At 46.6% G+C, this 22,458-nt stretch overlaps 1 protein-coding gene across 6 annotated transcripts in view; it reads right to left on the bottom strand.

The window, feature by feature from the left end:
• The window catches only part of LOC134338586 (unconventional myosin-XVIIIb-like), a 471,306-nt gene that overhangs the window by 41,340 nt on the left and 407,508 nt on the right, over positions 1-22,458 (bottom strand). For all 6 annotated transcript variants that reach the window (XM_063034529.1, XM_063034531.1, XM_063034532.1 and 3 more), the window contains one exon: positions 10,182-10,367. In XM_063034529.1, the coding sequence (XP_062890599.1) occupies positions 10,182-10,367 (186 nt within the window). The remainder of the gene's footprint in view (positions 1-10,181; positions 10,368-22,458) is intronic.

Raw genomic sequence — 22,458 nt, 5'->3', positions numbered from 1 at the left:
AGTACATGACAATAATGAATAATTAACCAATTGATTCCTTTTGTCATTAATAAGATTATTAGACTATAAGATACAAGAGTAGAAGTAGGCCATTTGGCCCATTAAGTCTGTTCCACCATTCAATCATAGGCTAATCCAATTCTTCCAGCATCCCCACTCCCCTGCCTTCTCCCCATACTCCTTGATGCCCTGGCTAACCAAGAACCTATCTATCTCTGTCTTAAATACACCTAATGACTTGGCCTCCACAGCTGCTCGTGGCAACAAATTCCACAGATTTGCCGCCCTCTGACTAAAGTAATTTCTCCGCAGCTCAGTTCTAAATGGACGTCCTTCAATCCTGAAGTTGTGCCCTCTTGTCCTAGAATCCCCTACCATGGGAAATAACTTTGCCATATCTAATCTGTTCAGGCCTTTAACATTCAGAGTGTTTCTATGAGATCCCCCCTCATTCTCCTGAACTCCAGGGAACTCCCAAGAGCTGCCAAGCGTTCCTCATACGGTAACCCTTTCATTTCTGGAACCATTCTCATGAATCTTCTCTGAACCCTCTCCAATGTCAGTACATCCTTTTTAAAATAAGGAGCCCAAAACTGCACACAATACTCAAAGTCTGGTCTCACAAGTGCTTTATAGAGCCTCAACATCACATCCCTGCTCTTGTATTCTATACCTCTAGAAATGAATGCCAATATTTTATTCGCCTTCTTCACAGTTGACTCAACCTGGAGGTTAACCTTTAGGGTATCTTGCACAAGGACTCCAAAGTCCCTTTGCATCTCTGCATTTTGGATTCTCTCCCCATCTAAATAATAGTCTGTCCATTTATTTCTTCCACCAAAAGGCATGACCATACACTTTCCAACATTGTATTTCATTTGCCACTTCTTTGCTCATTCCCCTTATATACCTAAGACTCTTTGCAGGCTCTGTTTCCGCAACACTACCCTCTCCTCTTTCTTTATATTATCAGCAAATTTAGCCACAAGTCCATTAATACCGTAGTCCAAATCATTGACATACATCGTAAAAAGCAGCGGTCCCAACACCGACCCCTGTGGAACTCCACTGGTAACTGGCAGCCAGCCAGGATCCCTTTATTCCTACTCTCTGTTTTCTCCCAATCAGCCAATGCTCCACCATGCTAGTAACTCCCCTGTAATTCCATAGGCTCTTATCTTGCTAAGAAGCCTCATGTGCAGCACCTTGTCAAAGGCCTTCTGAAAATCCAAGTACACCACGTCTACTGCATCTCCTTTGCCATCCCTGCTTGTAATTTACTCAAAGGATTGCAGTAGATTTGTCAGACAGGAGTTTCCTTTTAGGAAACCATGCTAGTTTTGGCCTATCTTGTCATGTGCCTCCAGGTACTCCATAATCTCATCCCTAACAATCGATTCCAACAACTTCCCAACCACTGATGTCAGGCTAACAGGCCTATAGTTTCCTTTCTGCTGCCTCCCACCTTTCTTAAATAGCGAGGTAACACTTGCAATTTTCCAGTCATCCAGTACAATGCCAGAATGTATTGATTCTTGAAAGATCATCATTAATGCCTCACAATCTCTCCAGTTATTTCCTTCAGAACCTGAGGGTGTATTCCATCAGGTCCAGGAGATTTATCCACCCTCAGACCATTAAACTTTCTCAGCACCTTCTCAGTCATAATTTTCACTGCACATACTTCACTTCCCTGACACTCTTGAATGTCCAGTATAGTGCAGATGTCTTCCACTGTGAAGACTGATGCAAAATATGTATTCAGTTCCTCTGCCATCTCTGCATCTCTCATTAAAATATCTCCAGTGTCATTTTGTATTGGTCCAATATCTACGCTCGACTCTCTTTTACCCTTTATATACTTAAAAAAGCTTTTAGTATCTTTGATATCAGCCACCAGCTTCCTTTCATAACTCATCTTTTCTTCCTAATGACCTTCTTAGTTTCCTTCTGCAAGTTTTTAAAAGCTTCCCAATCCTCTCTCTTCCCACTAGCTCTGGCTTCCTTGTATGCCCTCTCTTTTGCTTTTACTTTGGCTCTGACTTCACATGTCAGCCATGGTAGTGTCCTTCTTCCCTTTGAAAATTTCTTCTTATTTGGAATATATCTGTCTTGTACTTCCCTCATTTTTCTTCCTGCAAATTGTCTTTTCCAGTCAACTTCTGCCAATTCCCCTCTCATGCCATTGTAATTTCCTTTATTCCATTGAAATACAGACACATTGGATTTTATTTTTTCCCTTTTAAATTTCAATGTGAACTCGATCATTTTGAGATCACTGTTCCCGAAGGGTTCCTTAACCTTAAGCTCTCTTATCACCTCTGGATCATTGTACAACACCCAATCCAGCACAGCCAATCCCCTCGTGGGCTCAACAACTAGCTGTTCTAAAAAGCCATCCTTTAGACATTCTACAAATTCTCTCTGATGAGGTCCAGTCCTGACCAGGTTTTCCCAAACCACTTTCATGTTAAAATCCCCAACAAATATCAGGACATTGCCTTTCTGACACGCTTTTTCTATCTCCTGCTGCAATTTATAATACACAGCCCAGCTGCTGTTTGGAGGCCTGGTTACAACTGCCATTAGGGTCCTTTTACCCTTGCTATTTCTTAATTCAACACATAGAGACTCTACACTTTCCGATCCTATGTCACCTCTTTCTAATGATTTAATCTACAATTTCGGGTAAAGTAATATTGCCAGATGACCTCCCAGCACACCTTTGGGATGTGGGCGAAGTGGAGCACTCAAAGGAAACCCACTCAGTAACAGGGAATACGTACAAACTCCACAAAGACAGCAGCCGAGGTAAATTCCTAAGATGGCATATTTCAAAATTTCCAAGCCTCAATTTGTTTTATCAAAAAATAAGCATATATTAAAATAAACGATTGCCTTTCAACATATCTGGGAAAGCCAATGGTCTGGAAATTCATCTACACCATCTAAATGAGTGTTCAGTAAATGAAAATTGCTTTCATCAATTTGATGTGCGTTTTTGATTAAGTTCATTAAGCATACAAATTAGCCAGAAAAAGTGGCTCACCTGAGGACTGGGAGAAATTCAGAGTTCAGCAGAGGAGGACAAAGGGCTTAATTAGGAAGGGGAAAAAAGATTATGAGAGAAAACTGGCAGGGAACATAAAAACTGACTGTAAAAGCTTTTATAGATATGTAAAAAGGAAAAGACTGGTAAAGACAAATGTAGGTCCCCTACAGACAGAAACAGGTGAATTGATTATGGGGAGCAAGGACATGGCAGACCAAATGAATAATTACTTTGGTTCTGTCTTCACTAAGGAGGACATAAATAATCTTCCAGAAATAGTAGGGGACAGAGGGTCCAGTGAGATGGAGGAACTGAGTGAAATACATGTTAGTAGGGAAGTGGTGTTAGGTAAATTGAAGGGATTGAAGGCAGATAAATCCCCAGGGCCAGATGGTCTGCATTCCAGAGTGCTTAAGGAAGTAGCCCAAGAAATAGTGGATGCATTAGTGATAATTTTTCAAAACTCGTTAGATTCTGGACTAGTTCCTGAGGATTGGAGGGTGGCTAATGTAACCCCACTTTTTAAAAAAGGAGGGAGAGAGAAACCGGGGAATTATAGACCGGTTAGCCTAACGTCGGTGGTGGGGAAACTGCTGGAGTCAGTTATCAAAGATGTGATAACAGCACATTTGGAAAGCGGTGAAATCATCGGACAAAGTCAGCATGGATTTGTGAAAGGAAAATCATGTCTGACGAATCTCATAGAATTTTTTGAGGATGTAACTAGTAGAGTGGATAGGGGAGAACCAGTGCATGTGGTATATTTGGATTTTCAAAAGGCTTTTGACAAGGTCCCACACAGGAGATTAGTGTGCAAACTTAAAGCACACGGTATTGGGGGTAAGGTATTGATGTGGATAGAGAATTGGTTAGCAGACAGGAAGCAAAGAGTGGAAATAAACGGGACCTTTTCAGAATGGCAGGCGGTGACTAGTGGGGTACCGCAAGGCTCAGTGCTGGGACCCCAGTTGTTTACAATATATATTAATGACTTGGATGAGGGAATTAAATGCAGCATCTCCAAGTTTGCGGATGACACGAAGCTGGGTGGCAGTGTTAGCAGTGAGGAGGATGCTAAGAGGATGCAGAGTGACTTGGATAGGTTGGGTGAGTGGGCAAATTCATGGCAGATGCAATTTAATGTGGATAAATGTGAAGTTATCCACTTTGGTGGCAAAAATAGGAAAACAGATTATTATCTGAATGGTAGCCGATTAGGAAAAGGGGAGGTGCAACGAGACCTGGGTGTCATTATACACCAGTCATTGAAAGTGGGCATGCAGGTACAGCAGGCGGTGAAAAAGGCGAATGGTATGCTGGCATTTATAGCGAGAGGATTCGAGTACAGGAGCAGGGAGGTACTACTGCAGTTGTACAAGGCCTTGGTGAGACCACACCTGGAGTATTGTGTGCAGTTTTGGTCCCCTAATCTGAGGAAAGACATCCTTGCCATAGAGGGAGTACAAAGAAGGTTCACCAAATTGATTCCTGGGATGGCAGGATTTTCATATGAAGAAAGACTGGATGAACTGGGCTTGTACTCGTTGGAATTTAGAAGATTGAGGGGGTATCTGATTGAAACGTATAAAATCCTAAAGGGATTGGACAGGCTAGATGCAGGAAGATTGTTCCTGATGTTGGGGAAGTCCAGAACGAGGGGTCACAGTCTGAGGATAGAGGGGAAGCCTTTTAGGACCGAGATTAGGAAAAACTTCTTCACACAGAGAGTGGTGAATCTGTGGAATTCTCTGCCACAGGGAACTGTTGAGGCCAGTTCATTGGCTATATTTAAGAGGGAGTTAGATATGGCCCTTGTGGCTATGGGGATCAGGGGGTATGGAGGGAAGGCTGGGGCAGGGTTCTGAGTTGGATGATCAGCCATGATCATAATAAATGGCGGTGCAGGCTCGAAGGGCCGGATGGCCTACTCCTGCACCTATTTTCTATGTTTCTATGTTTCTATGTTTCATGCTGGGTGCTCATAAACTCTACAATTTTCTCAATTGCCAATCTGATGTCTGCTTCCAGCATGCCCAAAGGACATCTTCAGTTGTTCAGTGGTGCGAATTACAATCATATCGGCGTGACTGTATCTAGCCTAAAAATGGACTACTAGACAGACTGCCTAGTCCCAAACATCAACATCTCACAGGATATATCATGGGCACAACACGTTAATGAAATCACAAAGAAAAAATTCCAGCGGCTGTACCTCATTGGGAAATTGAGGAGATTAGGCATGACACCAAAGACTCTAGCAGATTTTGACAGATGTACTGTGGAGAGCAATCTGATTGGTTGCATTGTGGCCTGGTTTGGAAGCTACAAAGAGGCTGCAGAGGGCTGTAGGTTTAGCCAGTTACATCAGCGGCATAACGCTCTGCACCACTGAGAACATCTTCAAAAGATGGTGCCTCTAGTAGATGGCATCCATCATTAAATACAGTCATCACCAGGGACATACCCTCTTCTCATTCCCACCACTGGGGAGGAGGTACAGGATCCTGAAGACCCACACTCTAATGCTTTCAGAAAAGTTTTTTCTCCTCTGCAATCAGATTTCTGATCAGTCCATGAACACCACCTCACTATTTTTATTTTGCAATTTCATTTCAATGCAACTAAGAGTAAATGTTTTAGGCTTTACACTGTACTGCTGCAACAAAACAACGAATTTCACATTATAGAATGTCAGTGATTATAAACCTGATTCTCATTGTGACTGGAGAAACAGCCGTTGGTGATGCTGAAAGATGAAAGTGAGCTGCAGCTAATGGGCAGGGCACATTCCCACGGAAAAGGACAGAGGGTCAGGCATACCCCTCACGGCAGGGATACAGGGCCAGGAACAGCCCTTACAGCAGGGATAGAGGGACAAACACATCTCTCACGTCAGGGGTAGAGGGTCAGACACATCCCACACGTCAGGGACAGAGGGTCAGACACATCCCTCACGGCAGGGACAGAGGGTCAGACACATCTCTCACGGCAGGGACAGAGGGTCAGGAAAATCCCTCACAGCAGGGATAGAGGGACAAACACATCCCTCACATCAGGGGTAGAGGGTCAGACACATCCCTCACAGCAGGGACAGAGGGTCAGACACACCACTCATGTCAGGGACAGAGGGTCAAACACATCCCTCATGGGAGGGACAGAGGGTCAGACACATCCCTCACGGCAGGGACAGAGGGTCAGACATATCCCTCACATCAGGGACAGAGGGTCAGACACATCCCTCACCGCAGGGACAGAGGGTCAGACATATCCCTCACATCAGGGACAGAGGGTCAGACACATCTCTCAGGGGAGGGACAGAGGGTCAGGAACATCCCTCACGTCAGCGACAGACGGTCAGGCACATTCCTCATGGGAGGGACAGAGGGTCAGACACATCCCTCATGTCAGGGACAGAGGGTCAGACACACTCCTCATGTCAGGGACAGAGGGTCAGACACATCCCTCATGCCAGGGACAGAGGGTCAGACACATCCCTCACGGCAGGGACAGAGGGTCAGACACATCCCTCACGTCAGGGACAGAGGGTCAGGCACATCCCTCACGTCAGCGACAGACGGTCAGACACATCCCTCATGGGAGGGACAGACGGTCAGACACACTCCTCATGTCAGGGACAGAGGGTCAGACACACTCCTCATGTCAGGGACAGAGGGTCAGGCACATCCCTCATGCCAGGGACAGAGGGTCAGACACATCCCTCACGGCAGAAAGCTGTCAAACAAATCTCAGGTGTACCCACCTAAACCAAGGCCCTCACCACTTGTAACTTCAGTGGTTCCCACTCAGAACTGGAATCAGAACCTGCCAGAAGACTGTGAGAAGAGATTTGATAGTCATTGCCAAACATTGGAGGGAAATGTTTGATGAAAGACCTAACACTCATGGCAGGCAGCTTTCAGGGTGGTGTCCATATTTAAAGATTGGCTTTATATGTCACATGTACATCAAAACATACAGTGAAATGCATCATTTTGCATCAACAACCTATTCAGTCCAACAATGTGCCAGGGACAGCCGTCAAGTGATGCCACGCCTCTGGCGCCAACACAGCGTACCCACAACTTACTTACCCTAACCGTGCAGTACGGCTTTGGAATGTAGGAGGAAACCAGAGCCCCCGGAGGAAACCCAAGCAGATATGGGGAGAACATACAGACAGCAGTGGGAATAGAACATCAATCGACAGTGACATTGAGTAAACATTGAGGGCCCAGCAGTGTCGCACCAATTGTTCCATCTTGCCAACTCAATGCATGCCTGCGGAATAGCGGTTAGCGTAATGTCATTACACTACCAGCAACCAGAATGTGGACCGAATCTGGAATGCCTAGAGAAATCCTGTGCAGCCACGGAGAAAAAGTACAAACACTTTACAAGCAGCGACAGGAACGGAACTCTGAGCTGTGATCAGTGGCGCTGTGGAGCGCTGTGCTAACTCGTCACCCCAAGTCCGCGTGCGCTCAGGTGCAATGAAGAACTTACTTGCAGCAGACAGGCAAGACTAAACTGTATACATTTTTTACAAGAAAGAACACAATTATAAATAGAAAAGTAAATTTTCATCTGAAGTATTCAAATAAGTCATAGTGCTGCTAGTCTCTTGTGATTAGGGTTTTGCTGGTTGGTTCAGGAACTGAATGGTGGAAAGGAAGTAACTGTTCCCTCTATAGAAGCTGCCTGTCCCGCTAAGTTCCTCCAGCAGTCTGATTTTGTTAGTCATTGATTCAAGAATGTTTAACACTATGTCCAGTACACAAGTGTAAAGGAGAACAAAATAATTTCTGCTCTGGATTCAATGCTGCACAAAAAAACACAATAAGATAAATAATACAATAATTGTAAAAACATAATAAACATAAATACATTAGCTAGCTTATAGAAATAGATGATTACATGCCCCTCGGGTGATGCTAGGTACAGGAGTGTCTGTACACAAGGTGACCGACAGGAAGTAATAAAATAGTAGTGGCTCCATGGAGATGTTGTTCGTCCTTACTGCTTGGAGAAAGTAGCTGTTTTTGAATCTGGTGGTCCTGGCATGGACACTATGTAGCCTCCTCCCTGATGGGAGTGGGACAAATCATCCATGAGCAGGGTGGTACCATGGTGAGCGAACTTGTCAGCTTTTAATCCCTCTCTCTAAACAGAATTACTTTGGCCTCTCAGTACTCAATAATAAAAGATTAGATACTCTGTGCAATGATTCACCAGCTAGATAGAGAATGAGGAAATTGTTGACAGGATTAAACCACTGATAACATTATTCTGCATTTTTCAATGCAGAAATCCTCAAAGCAGTTTATCAATTATCTCGACACCATTATAACTATGATCAAAACATTATTTATCATTATCTAATTTAGTACCAATTATTCAATTATACTATCTACTCAGCATTTAGGATTAGATTGGATTATGAGGACACACAGTCCTCTTTTATTGTTATTTAGTAGTGACATTGCCATGACAACCAATAAGGGTTTCTGTTCTCAAATCAATGCAAAAAGCACCCATTTCCAGAACACTGATGAACTAAAGGAATCAGATCGTAAATTGTGATCACTGATGAGCACCATAAATCATTCTGTAGCCAGTAGTTCCATTGTTATCAATACTATCTACACTTGTCCCATTTGTCCACGTTTGGCCCATATACCTCAAAGCCTTTCCTAGCCATGAGTGTCTTTTAAATGTTATTAATGTACTACTTCTCCTGACAGTATATGCCACACTGACCATGTGAAGAAGTTATCTCTCTAGATCCCCTTTAAATTTTTTCCCTCCCCTTAAACGTATACCACAGACTTTGTGATTCCCTTTCTGTTGGAAAAAGACTGTATAATGGGGAGGGGAGAATAAAAATGGCAATTAATGTACGATTAGTGTAAATGGTTCAGATTGAAGCCCGAAGGTTGTCTGGATGGCAAAGGCCAACAGCCAAGGCACGATATCTGCAGGTCTGCAAATCCACAGGAGACTGGAGGCCCAGAGGAGAGCTGTTCTGGGTTTGGAGGACTACTTGTGTGCGTGAGGTGGCAGCTGGGAGGAAAGGGGCTTGTTTTGCTGTTGTTGATTCATTGCTGTTCTATTGTTGCTTCTCAGCATGGTGGGCATTCTGTTTTGGCGCCAGAATGTCCGTTGACACTTGCAGGCTGGCCCCAGCACATCCTGAGATTGTAACGCCGGCACATTTTGTTGTATGTTTTGATGTACACGTGATAAATAAATGAATCAGAACACGCCTCTTGTGCTTTAAGTCTCCTGTGCTCCAAAGAATAAAATTCTAGCCTACCCAACCTCTCCCTATAACTCAGGACCTCGAGCCCGTGCAATTTTCACAAAATCCTCAGTAGCTGGTGAACTTGCGTCAGCCAATGTTCCATACCAAGCTAAATTCACTGATTCTGAGGAAGAGTTTGTGTCAAAATGTTAGCGTCACACCTTACACCAGACTGGTCTGACTTTCCGATTTGGTTTCAAGTGCCCAGCACTGAGAATGCACGTGAATGCAAGAAGCTGCGGAGAGTTGTGGAACTGGCCCATTACGTTAGAGATCTTTCATATTTTTCATCCCTCCTCACCATCAGGACTATCGACACGAGGTGATGCCTCAAAAAAACAGCCTCTATCCTCAAAGATCCCTACCATCCAGGCCGTGCCATCTTCTCACAGCCACCATCGTGCAGGAGATACGGAGGCCTAAAGTCCCACACCAGGATGTTCAGGGACAGCTCTTTCCCCTCGTCCATTTGGCTCCTGAACCAGCATGCACAACCCTAATCACTACCTCAGCTTAGCAACAATGTGACCACTTTGCACGACAATGGACTTCCTTTTGTTCTACTTGTTCTTTCATATATAGTCTTATATGGTTTATGTTTCATGGTCTTAAATAGTTTGTGTTTCATGTATATTTGTCTTGCAAATATAACATCTGTGAGACTATACGTCTGTGATATATTGCATATATCATATCTCTGATACAAGATGTCTGTGATACTGCTGCAAGTTACCTTTTCATTGTCACGTACTTGTGTGTATGACAACAAACTCAGCTGAACTTTTCCCTGCCTCCTCCAAACCCGTGTTGAGATCCCCTGCTCCTTACCAATTCCATGCACCTACGAGAGGCCTCCATCTCCCGCTGAACGAGATCCTCCATTTCAGCCTTCATTTCCTCCATGCGCCGCTGGAAGTGACCGGAGATCTCCTTCTCACGAGCCTCAGCCTCGACCGCCTGCTCTAGCCCTTCACCCATCTTCATCACACTGTCCCGTAAACGCAGGACGAGCGTCTACAAAGAGTAGAAGCAAAACCTCAGGTTAGAGCACAATATACTAACTCATGGGGGGGGGGGCGGGTGTTGAGGGGAAGCCATTCAGCCCTTCCATCTGTTCCACCGTTCATCAATGCAACCATTCATGGCTAATCTTTTACCTCAATGCTACTTCCCAGAACTATCCCTTTGAAGTTCAGAAGTCATTGAATCACAGTATCATAGAGGGCAGAAAGGGGCCATGAATATATTTTCTGTCAGTCAGTATTGTATTTTGTGTTGAGCGTTTATTACAGGTAATTTGTCACGTGGGTTGGAGTATGGTAGAAGCAAAGAGTATAGTTATATATTTACGCTTTGCGTTAGTTCAGTTGAATCTAAGTAAAACCAGAGAAGCAGCCGGGATTAAATTTTTGGTTGACCATTTAAGACTGCTTAAATACCTTAAGGATTGCCAACCCTACTGCTTAGACTGCTTATTTTGTTATATCACTGGTTTTAGCTTTTTTGTTACAAGATTGTTCGTCTTTGCTGATTTCTTAATTAAGGATCGAACGTATTCTTTTGACATTGGAACTGCATTACTGTGGATAGCACGTCATGCAGTGTTAACCCATGCCTAGTCTCTGAGCCATTTCTGAACACTGGAACTTCGTTACTCTGGATAGCGTGACATGCAGCGTTAACCCCCGTGCTTAGTCTCTGAGTGGTTTTTGAACATTGTATCTTCGTGACTCTGGATAGCGCGTCATACAGTGTTAATCCCTGTGCTTAGTCTCTGAGTCATTTTTGTTTGTCAAGTAACCACTGCATGGTGCATCTGCCCAACTACTCCATGGCAACCAAAATATTCACTTACGCTAGTCCCATTTGGCCTCAAAACTTTTCCAATCCTATTCCTGCAAATCTTTTCTAAATCCCTGTCCACCTTTTCTAAATAAACACAATGGTGATGAAGACATACTTGTTTTCATTAGCCAGGGTATGAAGAACACACAGAAACATAGCAGTTGGTACAACTGCTTTCCAGTGCCAGTGAACGCTGATTGGGATTCGATGTCTGTAAGGAGTAAGGACCTGTGTGGGCTTCCTCTAGGTCAGGAGTTCCCAATCTCTTTGCCATAGAACCTTACCATTAACCAAGGGGTCCATGAACCCCAGTTTGGGAACCCCTGCTCTAGGGCACAGTTTTCTCCTGCAAAGAAATCCTGCTGGAGTTAGGCTCAAACACGAGGAATTCTGCAGATGCTGGAAATTCAAGCAACACACATCAAAGTTGTTGGTGAACACAGCAGGCCAGGCAGCATCTCTAGGAAGAGGTACAGTCGACGTTTCGGGCTGAGACCCTTCGTCAGGACTAACTGAAGGTTCCTGACGAAGGGTCTTGGCCCGAAACGTCGACAGTACCTCTTCCTAGAGATGCTGCCTGGCCTGCTGCGTTCACCAGCAACTTTGATGTGTGCTGCTGGAGTTAGGGTTAGTGAGTTGTGAGCATGGGGAATTTCAATATGCAGGTAAATTGGAAAGATCCCAAGAGGGGTAATTTCTAGAGTGACGACGAGATGGCATTTTAGAGCAGTTTGTGCTTGAACCTACTAGAGGATTAGCTGTTCTAGATTGGGTGTTGTGTGATGAACCAAAATAGATTAGAGAGTTTAACGTGAAAGAACCCTCAGGGGAAAGAGGGGGAGAGTGGATGGTGACGGGGAAGGAAGGGGGAGGGAGTGGAGCACGGTGGGGAGGGCGTGGAGTGGTGGAGGGGAGAGAAGGAGAAGGGATGAGAGGGGGTGGGGGAGGAGAGGGGGAGGGGGGAGGATACATTAAATAAAAACATGCATACGAGAGAGAGAGAGATGGCTCTAACTGTTGTATTCACACGGGGAGGGAAGAAAGGGGAGGGGAAGAGGGTGAGGGGGCGGAGAGGGTTGGAGCGGCGAGGAGGAGGGGGGAGAGGTGGGAAGGGTGTGGGTGAGGGTGAGGAGGCAAGTGTGGAGAGGGGTGGAGCAGGGAGGGGGTGGGAGTGGAGCGGGGGGGATAGAAAGGGGGGATGGGGAGGGCAGGGGTGGAGAGGAGGAGTGGGAGGGGTGGAGAGGGGGATTGAATGGGGGGATGGAAAGGGAGAGAGAGGAGGGGAGGGGGAGGAGGTGGAGACGGGGAGGGGAGGGAGATGGAGAGGGGGAGGGGAGGGGGAGGGGATGGAGGGGGTGGAGAGGGGGAGGGGGAGAGGGAGAGGGGGTCGTAAACACAAAATAATTTGCAGATACTGGGGTCAAACAGCACTCACAACACGCTGGAGGAACTCAGCAGGTCGGGCAGCATCCATGGAAAAGATCGGTCGACGTTTTGGCCTGGAACCAGTCCTGACGAAGGGTTCTGGCCCGAAACATTGACCGATCTTTTCCACGGATACTGCCCGATCTGCTGAGTTCCTCCAGTGTGTTGTGAGTGTTGAGGGAGAGGGAGAGAGGGAGAGGGGAGGGGGGAGGGGGTGGAGGGCGAATAGTGTGGAGGGGGTGGAGAGGGGGTGGTGCAGAGGAGGGGGAGGAGGGTGGGGGAGGGGGAAGAGGAGGGGGTGATGCAAGGGAGGGGGTAAAGGGTGGGGGAGAGGGGAGGGGGTGGAGAGGGGGAGGGGAGGGGTGGTGCAGGGGAGGGGCAGGAGGGTGGGGAGGGGGTGGTGCAAGGGAGGGGGAGGAGGGTGGGGGAGAGGGGAGGGGGAGGGGGTGGAGGGCAAATAGTGTGGAGGGGTGGAGAGGGGGAGGGGAGGGGTGGTGCAGGGGAGGGGAGGAGAGTGGAGGGGGGGAGGTGCAGGGGAGGGGGGGTGGAGGGCGAATAGTGTGGAGGGGTGGAGAGGGGGAGAAGAGGGGGTGGTGCAGGGAGGGGGTGGTGCAGGGGAGGGGAGGAGAGTGGGGGGAGAGGGAGAGGTGCAGGGGAGGGGGAGGTGGAGGTGGAGGTGTGGAGGTGGAGTTGGAGGTGTAGAGGGAGAAAGCAATGCCCATTCGCAGACAACAGATCAACACAGTGTGGGGGAGGGGTAGTTGCTCTAAAAGAAATAGATTCATACATTACAGTGGCTGAAGAGATTGTGGAGGCATTAGTAATGATCTTTCAAGAATCACTAGATTCTGAAACAGTTCTGGAAGACCAGAAAATTGCGAATGTCACTCCACTCTTCAATGAGGGAGGGAGGCAGAAGAAAGGAATGTATAGGTCAGCTAGCTTGACCTGAGGTTGTTTAGCAAGATAACAGCCATAGTATTACAGGAAATATACTAGAATCTGAAGGGCCTGATGCAGAGCTAAACTAAATTTCCAGGGGATCTGAGAAGGAATGTGTCCACTAAGAGCAGGGATTCTTAATCTTTATGCTATGGAGCCCTAGAAGGGGTTCATGTATCCCAGGTTGGATCCATTTGGATAGTGGTGACAGAGACTCTTCAGTATTGTCTGATACATAAGCAGCGAATTGGTGTTTATTCATTGGTTAAGCAATTAGTGTTGACAAATACTGTAGGATTATTGAGGTATTTCTGAGAGGCCATATGGGTTGTGGGATTAGCATCCCAACCAAGTGATGGCACCTCCAACCATGCAGCATTCCCACAGCTTTAGTTGTAGGATCAGTCTGGATCCAGAGCTCCTGGGACTGTATCTACTAAGCCTCCTGTAAGCCCAGGCTGGCACAACAATAAAGTCCATGTCGGCTCTGCAGTACACCAGCTGGGCAGCAATGCTACAGCAATAAGCTAATTTTGTATTCTAGTGCAGCCTCATCTCAGAGCACTGCAGATGTGCCAAATACCCAAACCATGCGTCCAGCTCTCATTATCAAGCTATATGAGAAAGATATGGGAACGGTGATGTATGATAATGAAACTGTCCCCATAGATTCATAACTTAATGATAAGGTAATACGCAGAAACATAATTATGTACAATTCTGTATCTACCAGGTATCAGAGTAGAGCAGTAGCTTACTCAGCCCTCAAATCAGAGATACTAAAACAAAAGAAGAAATTAAATCTTTAATCTACTCAAATTGTCATCCTATTCTGCTTTTGGGTTTGTGTGTGTGATAAAGCTGGGACTGAAGACTGACTGATTGTATAGATACTTCAACAAGCATTTTCTTTTATTAAGACAAGTTAATTGGCTGTGCTTCACACAGATCCTCTTGATAAAAACAGTTGGTGTTATGCTGATGCAAACTTGAATTTAACCTTCATTTTTCAATATTGTTTTCATAGCTCCTGTAAAATCCAAAAGGGCACAGGACACAGAATACTTCTTCCTAACCTGAGTTAGCAAAAAAATGCACAGTTTGCAATGTTGGAGATAGACGATTTATTCATTGAAAAGTTTGTGGTATCTTCTGAGAGATTGAGTGAACAGGTGTTTCATTGATCTGATGAAGAGCGTGATGAAGGAATTTGTTTCATTGGTGTGAAGTTTCTATGTAATACTACTTGTGTTGTGTGCTAAATTCAGATGGAACTCAGTTCCTGATGTTTATTCTACTAAGTTTTTATTCTTTATTTCTTCAGAGATATCACACGGAACAGGCCCTTCCGGCCCAATAAACTGCACCTCCCAGCAATCTCCCGATTTAACCCCAACCCAATCACAGGACAATTTACAATGATCAGTTCAACTACTAACCGGCAAGTCTTTGGATTGTCAGAGGAAACCCACATGGTCATGGGGAGAATGTACAAATGAGGTCAGAGTTAAACTCTGAATTTTTACACAAATTGTGAAAGCCTCATGCTAACCGCAATGCTACTGTGACACCCCATACAACCTGTTTCACGAACAGAGTAACAGAGTCAGTCTGTATTCATTGCAGACACGAGGAAATCTGCAGATGCTGGAAATTCAAGCAACACACACAAAATTGCTGGTGAATGCAGCAGGCCAGGCAGTATCTATAGGAAGAGGTACAGTCGACGTTTCGGGCCAAGACCCTTCGTCAGGACTGCATTCATTGCATATGAGAACTCTCAGTACGTGTCCGAGTTCATCAGGAGATGTGAACGATGGAACACTGCGTTACAGAGTACAGTGCATCTGAAAATGCCTTAAAGCTAAAAAAAGCTTAAAGAATTGTTGGGTTTGGCACACACAAGCCATGAAATCATCATGGCAAAGGAGGAAATCTTCTGGCTTCCCTGTAGAACAATCTAATTCATTGCAGTCCCCAGCTCTATCCCTGCAGCCTGGTACATTTATTTTCCTCGGACAACTATCCAACTTCCTTCTGAAATCATTGGTGGTGTCACAGAGCATCTCAGCACAGAAACAGGCTCTTCAGCTCGCCTAGTCTGCACCCAAATATTCTGCCTAGTTCTGTCAACTTGCACCCGGACCATAGCTCCCCATACCCCTCCCATCCATGCACCTATCCAAACTTCTCTCTGGTTCCATTGACCCACACCCGGACCAACGCCCTGCATACCCCTCTCATCCATGTACCTATCCAAGCTTCTCCCTGGTTCCATTGACCCACACCCGGACCAACGCCCTGCATACCCTCCCATCCATGCACCTGTCCAAACTTCCCTGGCAGCTCGTTCCACGCTGTCAACATCCTCTCAGTGAAGTGGTTCCCCCTCATGTTCCTCTTAAACATTTCACCTTTCTGCCTTAAGCCGTGACCTCTAGTTCTAGTCTCACTCATCCTCAGTGGAAAAGGCTTGCGTGATCACCTCCATTTCTACAAATCTTATGGGTGGTGAGATCTGAGTCATTATCACTCACTATGCAAAGAAGTTCCTCTCTGAATCCACCCCCATCTCTCCACCTCTTCCCGAGCCCTTAAATCCATTCTCCCTTGGAACTAACAGAGACAGCTTAATTGTGTCTACTTTTATTTAAACCTGCTATGATTGTGTCCATCTCTCTCAGACTTCAAACCTTCCCCACCACCTTCTCCCCAGGGATCACAACTCAACTTTACCCAATCTAATGTGGTAGCAAATACCCTTCAGCTCTGGAATCCGAAGTAAATCTCTGCTCTCTTACCCTGCCTAAAAGCTTGGTGGCCAGGAGTCACACAGTGGTCTGTAGCTAGTGGAGTTGTTGCTCACAGCTTCACAAGGGTTCATTCTTCTTCTCTGGAGCGGGTGGAATTCATGCATTCTTCTTGTCACCGTGAGGGTTTCTTCCCACATCTCAAACATACGGGGGTGGGTAAGGCAACTGGCTGCAGTAAATTATCCTGTGACCACAAGGGTGTCTTCCAACATCCCAAACACATGGGGGTGGGTACGTTAATTATCCACAGTAAATTTTCCCTGGGATACCTCAAAGCGGTAGAGTTTATGGGTAATTGATGGGAATGAGGGCAGAGGACTCATTTGTGTCAAAAGCTCCATTTCTGTGCTGTGTGACTCTATAACAGGACACAATCTCCTCGCTGTGATATCAACAGAGTTTAGTAAAGCTTAGGAACACCTTCATTGCTTTGGCACTCAGTGCTTCCATTTATGAAGCCCAAGGTCCATCATGTTTTGCTAATTACTGTAAACACAAAATATTCTGCAGATGCTGGGGTCAAAGCAACACTCACAACACACTGGAGGAAGTCAGCAGGTCGGGCAGCATCCGTGGAAACGAACAGTCAACTTTTCGGGCCAAGACCCTTCGTCAGGACTGAAGAGGGAGGGGGCAGGGGCCCTATAAAGAAGGTGGGGGGAGGGTGGGAAGGAGAAGACTGGTAGGTTCCAGGTGAAAAACCAGTAAGGGGAAAGATAAAGGGGTGGGGGAGGGAACCAGGGAGGGGATAGGCAGGAAAGGTGAAGAAGGAATAGGGGAAAACACAATGGGTAGTAGAAGGAGGTGGAACCATGAGGGAGGTGGTAGGCAGCTGGAGGAGGGGGCAGAGAGAAACTGGGATGGGGGAAGGGAAGGGAGGGAATTACTGGAAGTTGGAGAATTCAATGTTCATACCAAGAGGCTGGAGACTACCTAGATGGTATATGAGATGTTGCTCCTCCAACCTGAGTTTGGCCTCATCATGGCAGTAGAGGAGGCCATGTATGAACATATCAAAACGGGAATGTGAAGCGGAGTTGAACCGGGAGATCCTGTCTGTTGTGGCGGGCGGAGCGGAGGTGCTCGATGAAGCGGTCCCCCAATCTGCATTGGGTTTCACTGATATAGAGGAGGCCGCACCGGGAGCACCGGATGCAATAGATGACCCCAACAGACTCACAAGTGAAGTGTTGCCTCACCTGGAAGGACTGTTTGGGGCCCTGAATGGTGGCAAGAGAGGAGGTGTAGAGACAGGTGTAGCACTTGCGCTTACAGGGCTAAGTGCCGGGTGGGAGATCCGTGGGAGGGACGTGTAGATACGGGAGTCACGGAGGGAACGATCCCTGCAGAAAGCGGAGAGGGAAAGATGTGCTTAGTGGTGGGGTCTTAATAAAGGTGGCGGAAGTTGAGGAGGATAATGTGCTGGATCCAGAGGCTGGTAGGGTGGTAGGAACTCTGTCCCTGTTGTGGTGGCGGGAGGATGGGGTGAGGGCCGAAGTGCAGGAAATGGAGGAGATGCGGGTGAGGGCAACATTGATGACAGCAGAAGGGAAACCACGATCCTTAAAGAAAGAGGACATTTGAGATGTCCTCCTCTACTGCCATGATGAGGCCAAACTCAGGTTGGAGCAGCAACACCTCATATGCCGTCTGGGTAGTTCCCAGCCCCTTGGGATGAACATTGAATTCTCCAACTTCCAGTAATTCCCTCCCCCTCCCTTCCCCCATCCCAGTTTCACTCTGCCCCTTCCTCCAGCTGCCTATCACCTCCCTCATGGTTCTGCCTCCTTCTACTACCCATTGTGCTTTCCCCTATTCCTCCTTCACCTTTCCTGCCTATCCCCTCCCTGCTTCCCTCCCCCTCCCCTTTATCTTTCCCCTTACTGATTTTTCACTTGGAACCTACCAGCCTTCTCCTTCCCACCCTCCCCCCACCTTCTTTATAGGGCCTCTGCCCCTTCCCTCTACAGTCCCGACGAAGGGTCTTGGCCCGAAAAGTTGACTGTTTGTTTCCACAGATGCTGCCCGACCTGCTGAGTTCCTCCAGCGTTTTGTGCATGTTGCTAATTACTGTCTCAGTTCATCCTGCCACCTGAAAAGATGGTTTCTCGGCTCTTGTTCCCCTTTTAGAATGGTGTCTCCACGCACCCCCCCCCCCGACTTCTATTCCAAAACGCACCACGTCACAGTGGATGAAGTCCCGTCACTGAATTGACTGCCAACTTCTCCTGACTCTCCATACGATGTTGACCCACTTTATTCTTTGCTATACAGTACCAATATCAGTAAATTTTGAAATTATAAGCTAAAACGATGCTCCCCAGTTCCAAATGATCTCATAACTAGAAACAGCCTCTCAGTAGCAATCCCCTTCTGTCATGGTCCAGATCGGGGTCTCTTTAAAGTTACTTTGTTTATGTTATGATCCGGACCGTTGACTCCCTGTTTCCCTTTGGTTCCCTGTTTTCCCGTGTCCCTCGGCCTCGGTAATTTTTAGGAAATTTACTCTGGACTGAACCGGTAGATTATAGTCTCCGGCTTTCAGCCATTCGGCGTGAGACCGTCTGCAAAGTCACCAAAGGTACGGCGTGCCAATGTCAGCTGGCTGGAGCAAGCCTAGTCTCCGCTGGAAGCGAGTCCCAGTAATTTGCCTTTCCTCACCGGAGCAACCCTGTCAAGTTACCCCGCCAAAGCGAGCCTGCAAAGTTTCCTCACCGAAGTTGGTCCGTCAGTTAACCCGCAGGAGGGAATCAAGAACCGCTGTCTACAGTTCCCGGGCCGAGTTGAGAACTCACCACTACCTGGCGGCATCCAAGTACCGAGTCAAGTCCCGGCCCTGGCGGCATCCAAGTTCTGGGTCAAGTCCCGGCCCTGGTGGTCTGGGATTCCTGTCCTACCCCCCTGTCTGAATCCCTTCTCTGCCCCTCTCGCCTCTAGCCCTCATCTGCAGCCCTCATCTGTACTTCAGTCTAGTTCTATCGCCGGAGCTAGATAGGTACTGTCTGGTGTTCTTTCGTGTTGGTCTTGTCCTGTCCTCGCCTCCGTGGGGTAAGTCAGGCTGTTGCCCCGCAGGGGGTCATGTCTTGTCTTGTCTTTGCCTTCGTGGGGTAAGTCAGGCCGTCTTGCCATTGCCCCATGGGGAGGTCATGAGTCCCGGCCCTATATCCTGTACCCAAGGAGGGGTCCCTGCTCTCTGTTCTGTGTATGTATCCATGGTTCCATGTACCTGCTCTCCCGAGACCGAGGCTCTGTTTTTCCATGTTCCTCCTCTCCCTAGCCCATGTCATGTCCATGCCTGGTTCTGGGGTCCGAGCCCGGGGCACGACCCAGGTACTGGGTACTTGCCCAGTCTCTGGCTCGGAGTCCATACTGTAGCCTCTTCATGTCGCCGCTAGTTCTGGGATCCAATTCCGAGTCCTAGCCCAGATCCCTAGTCCCAGCCTAGTTGTAGTCCTAAGTCCTTGTCCAGTTCGCTATTCCTGCTCCTGCTTTGCTCTCCTGGTATCAAACAATAAACTCAATTTAATTAACCTCACAAGATGTGTCTTGCATTTGGGTCCACCCTTGCTCCCAATCCCCCACCATTGTAACACCTTCAGAATCTTATGTTCTTACTGGAACTGAGCTGTCGGGCCAGATGGCCTAATCCTGCTCCGGTGTCTTATAGTCTTGTACGAGGTTCTGAAGGGCATTCTTCTCATGCTTCTAAGCTGTAATGAGCGAGAGCACCCCTTGCTCAATCCTAAATTGTAATGAGCGAGAGCACCCCTTGCTCAGTGCTAAGCTGTAATGAGCGAGAGCACCCCTTGCTCATCCTAAACTGTAATGAGCGAGAGCACCCCTTGCTCATCCTAAACTGTAATGAGCGAGAGCACCCCTTGCTCATCCTAAACTGTAATGAGCGAGAGCACCCCTTGCTCAATCCTAAACTGTAATGAGCGAGAGCACCCCTTGCTCAGTCCTAAACTGTAATGAGCGAGAGCACCCCTTGCTCAATCCTAAATTGTAATGAGCGAGAGCACCCCTTGCTCAGTGCTAAGCTGTAATGAGCGAGAGCACCCCTTGCTCATCCTAAACTGTAATGAGCGAGAGCACCCCTTGCTCATCCTAAACTGTAATGAGCGAGAGCACCCCTTGCTCATCCTAAACTGTAATGAGCGAGAGCACCCCTTGCTCAGTCCTAAACTGTAATGAGCGAGAGCACCCCTTGCTCAGTCCTAGCACACTGTCTCAGTTAATGGATAAGCAGCCAGAGTTCTGGACCAGGTTCAGAGACACAAATTCAAATCCTACCACAGCAGATGGGAAATTAAATTTCAAGTAATTAAGTAAATCTGGGATTTAAAAAGACAAGCTATGCTCAGTAACAGTAACCATAAACTACTGGATTGTTGTAAACTGACCTGCTTCACTAATGTCTTTCAGAGACAGTAGTGATACACATCAGTTTTACAATATCCTTACCCAGTCTGATCTACACACATAAAATGCTGGAGGAACTCAGCAGGCCAGGCAGAATCTATGGGAAAAAGCACAGGCAATGCCTCAGGCTGAAACCTGTGGATGCTGCCTGGCCTGTTGAGTTCCTCCAGTGTTGTGTGTATTGCTTGGATTTCTAGCATTTGCAGATTTTGTTAGTCTGACCAAATGTGATTGCTTTCCCTTAACTGCCTCTTCAGCTTAGGGGCAGATATGGACAATAAATATCAATACTTCCAGTGGTATCTACACACCAGGGATGAAGGAAATAAACTCCGAAAACAACTCCTTCCCAGAAACTGGAGTGGATTCCAGCCCTTTCTGTTTGTGTCAGATTGGCAGCATTTGCAGATTTTTGTTTCCATGCCAGGCCAAGGTCTATACTGACTGGAAGACCATAAGATATCGGAGCAGAATTAAGCCATTCGGTCCACCAAGTTTGCTCCACCATTCAATCATTGCTGATTTTCTGTTCAACCCCATGCTCCTGCCTTTTCCTGAAAATCTTAACACTCCTATCAATCAAGAACCTATGCATCTTTGCTGTAAATATACCCAATGACTAAGTCTCCACACCTCTGCAGCAGAATCCACAGATGCACTAGCCTCTGGCTGCAGAAGTTCTTCCTTGCCTCAGACATCCCTTTATTCTGAGGTTATGTCCTCAGAATTTAGGTTCTCCATCCAGGCCTTTCAGTATCTAGTAGATTTCAACGAGATCCACACTCCACCAGCCAATCCCTCGGAACTCCATTAAGGCCCAGAGATATAGAACACTCCTTTATATTCAATCCTTTCATTCCTTGGGTCATTATTGTGGACTTCCTCTGGACTGTCAAGGACCAGTATATCGTTCCTTTGAACAGGGCCTATCTATAATTGTACAAATTGCTCAGAATATTCCAAACCCAAAAGCTGATGAGGATGCATAAGCATGCTGAAAGAGTTACCCAACACCACCATAGGGGCGACTTTAAACTCCAATACTGAAGGAAGAGACACTTATTAACATGAACCGTACTTGCAAGACACAATTACAAATCATCATCATGAGAGCAAGGTTCAGAAGGAAAAACTAGTCTGGGCAGAATCACAGTCACAATGTAGCTGAACTGCAAGACAACATGATATGAATAAATCACTGTTTTTTTTTGTATTCAAGGTGTTAATCTCTTTCTAAAACATTTCAGCAGACAGCCAAGCCTTTCTGAAGACTGTAGGAATCTAGAGTGAGTCATTTAGCAGGAGGTTGGGAAAAATAGCTGCAAACTGTTAAGATTAGCCATGCAATTGTAGTTGCTCTGCAGATAAATATCCTCACTGTATTAGCCCACCAGGTTAACCGTACTTCCTATGAATGGATAAAGTGGATAAATGGATTTGACAGATTTAGAGTTGCATAACCTGAAAGGAATCAGATTAAGACATGGACATATTTGGACAGCAGGGAAGGGATGTGTTATACTTTTCACAACAGTTTAAGAGCTACTAGGGGAAACACACAAGTGTAGAGAATCAATTTCAGTTGAAGCTAATTCCATTCAAGGAACAGGAGGTAGTGGACACTCCATCCAGGCATGCCAGAAGGAGAAGATTCGCCC

The sequence above is a fragment of the Mobula hypostoma genome, chromosome 27 (genome assembly GCF_963921235.1).
Source record: "Mobula hypostoma chromosome 27, sMobHyp1.1, whole genome shotgun sequence".
Classification (NCBI taxonomy): Eukaryota; Metazoa; Chordata; class Chondrichthyes; order Myliobatiformes; family Myliobatidae; genus Mobula; species Mobula hypostoma.
This window is presented reverse-complemented; position numbering and strand designations above follow the sequence as displayed.